The following is a 10,583-nucleotide window of genomic DNA, read 5'->3' as shown; positions in this document are numbered from 1 at the left end:
ACTGAAAAGGACCCAAGGTTGCACAGTGGCGCAGTTGGTAGAGCTCTTGCCTTACAGCAAGAAGGTTTCTGGGTTCGATTCCCGGCCCTGGTCTTTCTGCATGGAGTTTGCATGTTCTCCCTGTGCATGCGTGGGTTTTCTCCGGGTACTCCGGCTTCCTCCCACAGTCCAAAAACATGACTGTCAGGTTAATTGGCCTCTCCAAACTGTCCCTAGGTGTGAGTGTGTGGGTGCCTGGTTGTTTGTCCTGTGTGTCTCTGTGTTGCCCTGCGACAGACTGGCGACCTGTCCAGGGTGACCCTGCCTCTAGCCCGGAACGTTAGCTGGAGATGGGCACCAGCAACCCTCCCGACCCCACTAAGGGACAAGGGTGTAAGGGTGTATTCTAATGTATTCCCCTAACCAGAGCTCATTATAAACATTATGTTAAAATCAGTTTCACAGAACAGTCATTGTGAAGCACCTACATAGAAAGGGTAATTTTATAAATGGGGCAAACATTATAATAAATAGAAATTTCACATAATGGGGAGTTGAAGGTCATTTGTACATTTGTTTTCTGTGTTGTTAGAATCCTGCGTGCACACTGGATTCTAACAACACAGAAAAAGTTGCCACCCCCAAAAAAAGTCACATTAATATTTTGTTGGATCACCTTTAGCTTTGATTACGGCACACAGTCGCCAGGGCATTGTTTCTATAAGATTCTCCAATGTCACAAGGTTCATTTCCATCCAGTGTGGCATTTATTTTTCACCAAGATCATGCATTGATGATGGTACAGTTTGAATACTGCACAAAGCCTGTGCCAGCATATCCCAACAATTCTCAATGGGGTTGAACATCGTTGTGGCAGGCAATCCATGTGTGAAGATTATGTCTCACACTCCCTGAACCACTCTTCCAGTTTGACCACAATGAACCCTGGCATTGTCATCTTGAAATATCCTCCATAAGGAAAGGAAAAAAAAACATTGATAGAATAACATGGTCAATTCAGTAGTCAGATGACTTCATAATGTTGCTTAATGTGGACCTGACCAACCAGGAACTAGAAATAAGGGGTGCATCGTTTCTTACCCTGACATGCCAATCACTCTGAAACAGGGTAAATCTGTAGTAATCTAAATACATGCCCTCCTGCCATTGTTCCAGAGTTCAATCCATATTCTTCCTTGCAACCTGAAGGCTTTTTTCTTAATTTAGCCTCACTAGTGTTTTTTTATTGCTAAAATTCAAATCCTGCAAGCTTCTTTCACAAAATGTTTGTGAAAATGCCCTTACTTTCAATATTAACACAGCCCTGAGCTTGATATTTTCTCTGCTTGATATGTCAATGATTTGATCTTTTTCTAAACAGACTAACATTTTCCATGACAAAAATTAGTGTCTTTACACATGGTTGTTTAAGAAATGACGATAGGCAGTGGATCATTGGGGTTAAATAACTTGTTGCCAACTGTGACAGACTGGCGACCTGTCAAGGGTGTACCCCACCTCTCGCCCCATTGACCGCTGGACATGGGCACCAGCACCCCTCCTGTCCCCAATGGGACAAGGGTGTAAGAAAATGGATGGATGGCTGGATGGATGGATGGATGGAACTTGTTGTCGAGTGAAAGATCTGACCATATGGTAATTTTGCAATAGAAGGCTCTTATCTGTTGGCTAAATGAAATCCAGATGATGACTTTATCTGGCCAAGTTGTGTACATGCTTTAAATCTCTAAAATCATACCCAAATAAATCTTTACTTAGTGAAATGGTAATTATCTTGAGTACAAACTTAATATGTTAGACTATACTGCTAATATGTTTTGCTTGATCTCTGCAAAGTCAAAGAATATTAACACATAACTAATATTACTCTAATAATAAAAAGCTCTTTTTAATTAGGCGGATGCTGGCAAACTATGGCAAAATAATAATTTGAGTAAATATGTTAAAGATTGCCATTATTTGGCTTCCAGCTAACTTTGATAGTTACAAGACCATGTAAGGACAAGCTTAAAATTCATAAATTCAGGAAATACTAATTCAAAGACGTTATACCTGGTGAAGTACATTGCACAAGCAGGCTAAGAAAAGTAGGCTACATGCTAAAAAAAATAGGCTACATGTTACTACGATGTACATAAAATAGCCTACATAAACAAGAATGCATGCATGTTATTTGCATAAAATATGTTAGCCTTTTAATTAATGTGTATTTAACACACTTCACTTCTTCCATGTACTGCTGAACATTCCAATGGTCTTAATGACAAGAAAAGAACTACAAACACAAGGGAAACCTACCTTTTCGCCACCGCTGTTTGCTAAAGGTAGCCACGCTGAATCGAAGCTCCAGTCATTACTTCCACCAGCCACAAGTCAAAGACGTTAATTCAAGAAAAAGTTTCTAACTTTTCAGAAACCCAAGAGTTGCTTAAGTTCTCGTAAATTTTCCAGCATCAACAGCGTATTTTATACATGTGTTTTAAAACAAGTTAGTCTTGTGTAAAGCATCGACTTCCTGATTGCAGTAAAGAGCGTTAGCTTACAAACTTCCAGCAGGTGGCGGTGATTAAAGGTGAGCAGATTAACTTCCTGTTTCTCTGTTGGCCACGTTTATTCTAACGAAGAATGTCGAATATGAAGGCTATAGGTAACATTTTTTTGTTAGATAAAAATTATATAAATTTAGGGTCGTCGTGTGGCTAAGTGGTAGAGCAGATCAGTCCTCAACACAGTTGTCCCAGGTTCGTTTCCCGGACCATTTACAGCATGTCTTTCCCTTCTCTCTGTCTTTCTCCCTGTCCAGCCACTGAACATAAGCTACCGCATTGGAAATTGTAGATTTTAAGCAGTTTATTAAATAGAGTTCTGTTCAAGTTGATGAACGGAACTAGCCATGATCTACGTTTTGAACAATACCAACTCTACCGTTTGTGAAATTCTTTCATACGTTATGTGAAAAGAAAGTAAAATCTGAAAGTTTATTAGCTCAGCAATTTTGTAATTGCTATTTTAATAGGAAATAGAAATTTTCTACTAAAGTTCTATTTGCATGTCAAATAGAAGGTACTTCAAGACATGTAGCATCTGATCACAGGAGGAAATTTGCTCCTGCCATCTGATAATGTGTTGCAACTATTTTTACTTTTAATAGACATGTAACCAAGTCAGTGTGTGTGTGTGTGTGTGTGTGTGTGTGTGTGTGTGTGTGTGTGTGTGTGTGTGTGTGTGTGTGTGTGTGTGCGTGCGTGTGTGGCGGGGCAGGGGGAAGTGTTCACCCCACAAAACTTGTAGGCATACTTTTAAACTGCCTTTTTTGTTTTTGCTGTAAGTACTTTTGAAACCAGCAGATGGTGCTTGCTTGCTGAGCTGTAAAAATGAAGAACACTATACAAATATGAAAGACAACTTGAGAATTTGAGAAGGGAAAGACAGAGAGGCACTTTCATCTCTCAGTCTGTTGGCAAATAAGATAACGTTAACTTTGGGTTAAACGCAATGCTGCCCTTGCAGCATTGTAAGTACAATGTGTACCTAAACTGCCAGAAAAAAAAAGTTCAGGGCTAATGCCAAATCCAGACTCTTTTTCTTTCTGCTTTTCTACTTTTGTCTTGCTAAAGTATTCAAACTCCTTGAAGAAACTCCTGTCACATTACAATTCCAAAGTTTAATGCATTATACAGATGTTAAGTAAAAATAAACAAGCAAAAAACACCAGAGAATAATGGCAGTATACTTAGATATAGCAGTGAAATAGAGGTTCTGTGAGACATGACTTGCAGATAAATATCTGGAAATGGGTCTATGGGTTTTTAATCAACATTCCCTTTCTGATAGATGTAAACAAATTCATTGCAGCTAGCTGCCTTCAAAAGTCACCTAATTAGAGTCTGTCTGTGTATAATTTAATCTCAGTATAAATCCACTTGATCATTAAAGGTCTCAGAGGTTTTTAGAGAACATTAGTAAACAAACAGCATAATTAAGATCAAGGAACACAGAAAGAGAGGTCAGTGAAGAAACTGGACATGCTTAAAATAGGGTTGGATTATAAAACAATATCTCAACAAGCATTTAGCATCTCACAGAGCACTACTTAATCCATAATCTGGAAATCAAACTAAGATACTGCAGATCAAACTAGGATATTACAGATCTACAAAGACATGAAAAACATGCCACATTTCAAGTGTTTTAGATCTGTTGATATTGTTTAATTTTTTGTTTTAAATATTTGAAATACTGGTGACATGACCTTTCCTGTTTTATCCATTCCTCTCAAGCTGTTGAACACTCAACAGTTTTGTTTTTGTTTGTGTTTTGTTTTCATAAACATAGTAATTTGAATCACTTACTTCAGTAAAATATGTCACTTCACATCAGAAATGTTACAAACAACTTCATTTAAATCCATGTGTACACACATATAAACACACCCTACGGTCTACAGCCCGCCTACTCCTACCACTCCCCCACATTCTCAAACGTGTGTTCTTTCACTCACATCTGATTTGTGTTTCCATCTCATGAAGATCACACTGGCATTCTTCAAACTGAGACAACCTCACCTGAATCCCGTCTCGGACAAGGTGCTTTTTATAACTTGTAATATATATATATATTTTTTCTTTGTTTTGGTATTTTGTATCAGAGTACAACTGCATGCAGTGGTCCCAGCAGTGCAAGAACAATGTCATCTCTACTTTCTCAAAACAAAGATGAGCCGTACATCAGAAAATCGCTGTCTGACTCTTGTCCAGCTTCGTCTGCTGCCAACACCAGAAGCCTGAGGGTAAGGCCTGATTCTCTTTTATCTTTTCTTTGTGTTGTTAGAGAATATGCCTAAATAGATTTCATGCCAAAAGAGACACCCCGTAATGAAATGTTATGATAGTTCCTGAGCAACTTTGAACAAAATATTTTTACTACTTTAAAAGTAAAAATTGAGGGTTGTATTTTGGAAAATAATTATTAAAATGATATATTTGAGCATAAATAGAGATGACTGTTCTAGTGCTTTTTGCTTCAGATAAGATAATTCCAGTGAAGGTATAAAAATATATAAGTTCCAAAAACGTGAGCTATGCTCATTCAGTTTAAGTATAATACACTAATGCTGTATTTCATATGTTATTTTGCTATTGAACAAAATTTGTGTATGTTTTATGGTGCAGTACTTACTAAGTGGAAATTTATATTTTCCTATGAGAATCAAACATTTCTGTTTCCGAATTAGATCATAGTGTATTATGTAAGACCGGCACTATGTTCTTGATTGCATATGGAGCTGACAAGCACATTTAGCATGTCCATAAAACCTTTAAATATCAAAAAAATAACTTTAAAGTATGGTCTTTATTATATATTTTGTACAAACTTTATGTTTGACCCACAATGTTATATAATTCTTTATGTTGATGTCCATGAGAAAATTTATAAGAAAGCTTTGGGCGGACTATACGTACATATATATTTGATCTTATATATTTGTGTAAAACTTACTTATGGCATAAGGCAGACATCCAGAAAATACCAGCATGTGAGGAAAAGCTAGAGAGGAGAAATGTAGACTGTAAAGAACAGAACAGAATGACTTGTTCAAAGACCACAGTCATAAGAAAAGAACAACAGTTTGGTTTAGAAGATTGTGATGGTGGGAACTCAAAGTATTTATAGATGTTTATGTCTCAGCTAATCCTAAGGGAAGCTAATATTTTCCACTCGTCAGCAGGAATAAAAAAGTCTCGAGGGATGTGGGAGGACTGGAGGAAGACAGGAAAAACACTTTTAAGCATGAATAATTGAATAATTAATTGGGCAAATGTGATAGTATCTGTTTACATGATGACACATTGTTTAAATCAACATGCTTGAGTCTATGATTAATAACTTTTTACCAAGTATAGTCAGTCACATGTTGTGAGATATCCTTTAAGGGGTTGATTTCAGGGTCTGGTGAAGATCCAGAGCTTCTTTAAATGTCTGAACAAAGGCACTGCAGTGTTTACACAGAGTGTCTGTAACAGAAAGTCTTGGCTCTTCTTTCTATTTTAGACTTCCAATTAATTGTGTTTGACATAAGTCTCTTTGAGCACAAATCTAAGGTCTGCTTCTATGTTGAGGTATTTGGTGTGCTTTAGAATCGATGAGTGCACAAGTAAACTGTCAGAAGTTATCTTTTTTTGATATTACACATCTTCACATGAAAACATAACTTAAATGTTAGCTTTTGTAATTCAAAATGACATCTGTATGTGTCTGTAAAAAGCAATGTAGAGCATATCAGATTATGTTTGTGATACAATAACTAACATGACAGGGCATTCAAGGATTAAGAGTTTTTTATGCTTATAAAGAAACACATCTACAATAGTTGAATCCTTATACCATCAGCCTAACGGTGAATTCTGATGCTGAAGGTCAATGCAATTGTTACTTTAAGCTGTGCATTTGAGCAAACGGTTATCTTAACCATGGGCTGACAGTGTAGCACTTATGACTTATGGTAGCTGTTATTCACTAGTATGACAGTAATGTACAAACAATGAAAATTACCGAACACACAACAAAAATGATCAGGTAAATGGCTAAAAAACATTGTCAGTCTTCTATCTAAACTCCCTTACAGGAAAAAATGTGTTCCACTTGCACAGAATGAGAAATGAGAAGGAGATTACTCATTTATGTTAGCTGGATATAGTTGTTAAAGTTTACTTTTTTTTTTTGCATAGCAACCCATTGGATTTATGTAATAAAAACTGAGTGCACTACATTTTTTAACGTGTTCCATTCATTGATGTCTCTGGATTACAATAAACTTAACACAATAGACTTTTTTTCCTTTTGTTTTTCTTATTTTTCTTCTTTAGAATGTTTGTATGAAACCCACTACCACTTTAATTATTGGCATTTAATTTAAATGTTGTCACTGCTTTGACCAATATTTTTGCTTGACATTTTCTGAGGACATAGACCACACAACCTTCCCTTACTAAGCAGGCAAAAGTTAACAAAATGTGAGCGTCTCTGCCAGAGTTATTACCTTTTTTGGATATGTTTAGCTATCTCTGCTTGTGAGCTTATTTAAGGGATCATTTCCTCTCTCCTCCTTTAACTTGCTTTGGTATGTCTGACTGCCATAAACTGTTTCATGGAACACATTAAAATGCCTCACATCATGTGTAAAATGACATTACTACAAGTAAAAATGTAAGCAGAAATGAAGCACATATTAATTTATTGATAAAATTAAAAATATTACTTTGGTTAAATAAGGTGAGGCTAGGTTGATCTTCACAAGAATACATGTATTTTATTTAAATAAAAGCTAAATATAGTCTAAAGCCTACTTTCTCTCTTCTAGCATGAAAGGCTGTCTAGGTAAGTTTTCTATGACTTTAAATACTGAATCACAAATAAAATCTATATGTTTTAATGGTCGCTAAAGTTTGAGAGTAACTGATAATGAGAAGTTATGTCTTTAGATTGGGCTCATCGAGCTCATCTGACGTCTCCAACGACGCGTCAACCAACCATGCAGAGTCCTACTTTTTACGAAGGGAGAACAGACTGTCTGCAAAGAAGAAGGCAGAAGAAGAGAAGATGAACAGTGACTATAAAAAGGCAAATGATGTGATTTGATTGTTGAACTTTTCACTTGGAGTTGTTGTAAATGGTGAAAAACAGTAAACCCTGTATCAATTCTCTTGTGTTAATACAAGTAATCTACATTATATAATATATAATTACATGATATATTAAGCTTATGTAAAGATTTGACCTTTGCCAGCTCAAAACCTCACATCACAGATACCACCAGTTTATTGTTCTTTTACGAAAGAAGAAGCAAAAAAGAACCCAAAATCCTTACCTGTAGGTGAGATTTAGTATATTATGTAGGGTGCCTACTCAGCAAAACAAAATTGGCTTTCGTCCTGGTTTACCCATACACACAGTACAAATATTCTTTCCCTTCAGGTTCATGTTGAAAGGAGAAATTACAAACTAAAAATGCAGTAATGCCAGCGGTGAATCATTTCTAAGTAATTTTGCATGAAATCCTCACACATTACACACTTTTAAATAAGTCAATCTAAACTGAGCACACAGTTGTGCTTCAATACAAAAATGTATTGAAGTACAGTACATAATTGCGCTGAAGTACAATTTTACTTGTACTTCAATAATAGAACAATTATAATAATTAAATGTATTATTACACATGAAGAAATTAAGCTACCAGACTCCACATTTAGTTTTGTTGTTTTCTGATATCAGTTATATCAGTGATCTATATGTGTTTAATTGTTGTTTATATAATTTTGCCATTGTATGGATTTATTTAACCTTGCTCCATTTTGTTTTATTTGTTTCAATTTTGAGCTGTGAAATGAATCTGTGGAGATCCAAACATATGTGAATTTTACAGATGTATGAAAAGGCACTGGCAACAAATCAAAGGCTCAAGTCCCGACTAGAGACCAGCAAACAAGACCTGGCTTCAGTTCAGGACCAGCTGCAGACTGCGCAGGTGTGCAAATGAATTTTATTTTGGGCAATTTAACAACGACAACAACAACAATAATAATAATAATAATAATAATAATAATAATAATAATAACAATAATAATAATTATTATTATTATTATTTTACTGGAACAGAAGGGAAAACCAGATGATTGTACTTCTAAAATGCTTGAAGCAGAGAAAAAGGTACCCACTCATCAATCTGATGTTGTATGTTTTAAAAAACTGCCCTGTTCATGTTTAACAAATTATCTTTACAGGAAAGTTGGAGCCTTAAAAAGAGGATATCAGATATGGAAGAACAACTAAAGGTAATTTTTATTCATTTCATAAGCGTATTAATATTCCTACTCCAAGTGTTATTAAGCACACAAAAACTGTGTGAATGTTTGTGAGACATTGCGTTGACGATGGTTTTAGCTGGTATCCCTTGTCACCATTCTGTTGTTGGCTTTGGAAGCTGTGAGTACATCAACACCACAGCCACAGTGAACAACAATTGTTCACTGTCAAATGACAATAGTCTCCTCTGTGCTGCCCAAGAAAATTCCAACAAGAGCGTTTTGTTTTCTGTCAATGAATTGCCTTGACAAATATGGGATACTAGTCTGAAAATAAACCCTGACACAAAAGACACCATGAATGTGGATTGGTGTGTGTTTCTTTGTGTAGATGTATGATTGTTTGACTGAGTAGATTTGACTCAGAGACAGAAACAAAACTACATTTCAAAAATTAAGTTTGTAGCACTGTGATACTTACTGATCCATTTGGTGTTGAGTCATAGATATTGGTATGTTAACTATAGTGACTATTAACTATTTGATCTATGATTTCACTTAGCACGCATTTAGTTTTAAATTAATTTAAGCAGTAAAATCTATTGATTATGTGGACGTGGGGTTTAACTAAATCATGAATATTAAATTGGAGGACCAACTTTTTTAGTCGTGGTTAAAGCCATCAAAAGTTAGTTTTGATCAAACTGCTTAAAAAAGTAATTTAGTGTTTATTCACACACGTCCGCACTTGGTCAACACTTGTTTGGTGATGACTAAAAATGAGCTTCTTTTGTTTTCTGCTGTTCATTTCACATTGTGCTTTTTCTGGGTGATGATCACTACTCCGACTGGACAGAAAGGATGGGGGGCAGGACAAAGCACAGACCCAGAAAAAATTTACTTTGGAAGTCCTGTGTACTGTGTTTCTGTTGTGCATATTTGTGCTGTAGTTGAAAATGTAATACTGCTTTGAATGTCAAGAGAAGCTCATACAACGCAGGTTCCACATCCTGATTTTCTAATTTTGGAACGGCATCAGCAAACGCTGCTGAAAGCTGAATGAGGAAACAAACTGTGGTCCATTTAAAGAAGCTCAAATATGTTATGTAAAGTTATCTTTACATAACCCTCATCATAGCTATTGCTAATATTCATCGATCTAGTAGACCCACTTAACCTGGTAGGGTCATGCAGAGAGCTGGTTCCAGTCTTCAGGAGTTATAGGACAAGACACTTTGGAAACTTAACCAGTCTTCTGATTAGCTTACATCTAAACTTGATGCTTGTTTAGGCTTTTCTGTGCTTTTTGTCTTCAGGTGAAAGCTGAGCTGAAGCTAGAGAACCAGAGGCTGAAGGATGAGAATGGGGCTTTAATCCGTGTCATTACTAAACTCTCCAAGTAAAACAGGAAGCAGACGGGGGAGAGAAAGGGGGGACACATAAAAAGCTATTTTTAAATCCAGTAAAGGAATAAACTGACCTCTGAAATAACGTCTGAAAGGACTGTGGTTCTGCTGATGTTCTCTAAACGTAATTCTTTCTTGTACTTTTTTGTTGTGTAAAATATTAATTAAAGGTGTCTATCTACAAAAGGCTGTTGTTCTGGTTTTACACAATTTCTGCAGTGACTTAAAATCAAATTGTCGATCTTCATACTGCTTCTTATTTAGAATAGCAACTCTTTTGGACACAAAGTGAATTCAGTATTTTCTTTACAGCTAAACAAGTAAATGCAAAGTAATGGAAATTTTGGTCACTTCAGATAAGTACATCAGCTAG

General features: G+C 35.9%; 1 protein-coding gene and 1 long non-coding RNA gene across 5 annotated transcripts in view; one reads left to right on the top strand and one right to left on the bottom strand.

The window, feature by feature from the left end:
* LOC103464720 (uncharacterized) overlaps positions 1-2,435 on the bottom strand; it is a 217,634-nt gene extending 215,199 nt beyond the window's left edge. For both annotated transcript variants that reach the window (XR_533698.3, XR_533696.3), the window contains exon 1: positions 2,299-2,435. This is a non-coding gene — a long non-coding RNA (uncharacterized LOC103464720). The remainder of the gene's footprint in view (positions 1-2,298) is intronic.
* LOC103464717 (protein phosphatase 1 regulatory subunit 12B-like) lies at positions 2,435-10,396 on the top strand. Of its 3 annotated transcripts, none has more exons than XM_008409016.3 (8): positions 2,435-2,572; positions 4,649-4,789; positions 7,361-7,377; positions 7,482-7,620; positions 8,426-8,527; positions 8,659-8,709; positions 8,784-8,834; positions 10,121-10,396. In XM_008409016.3, the coding sequence occupies exons 2-8, from the start codon at positions 4,688-4,690 to the stop codon at positions 10,205-10,207; spliced, it is 549 nt and encodes a 182-aa protein (XP_008407238.1). In that variant the 5' UTR covers positions 2,435-2,572; positions 4,649-4,687; the 3' UTR covers positions 10,208-10,396. The 3 variants fall into 3 exon arrangements, with proteins under 3 accessions (XP_008407238.1, XP_008407239.1, XP_081463010.1); XM_008409017.2 differs by lacking the exon at positions 2,435-2,572 and adding an exon at positions 2,603-2,647; XM_081606884.1 differs by lacking the exons at positions 2,435-2,572; positions 8,659-8,709 and having other exon boundaries at positions 4,347-4,789.
* The last annotated feature ends 187 nt before the right edge of the window (positions 10,397-10,583 follow it).

This window comes from Poecilia reticulata, chromosome 5 (assembly GCF_904066995.2).
Source record: "Poecilia reticulata chromosome 5, P_reticulata-male-v2, whole genome shotgun sequence".
NCBI lineage: Eukaryota > Metazoa > Chordata > Actinopteri > Cyprinodontiformes > Poeciliidae > Poecilia > Poecilia reticulata.
Note: the sequence above shows the minus strand (reverse complement) of the source record. Positions and strands in the feature narration are given on the sequence as shown.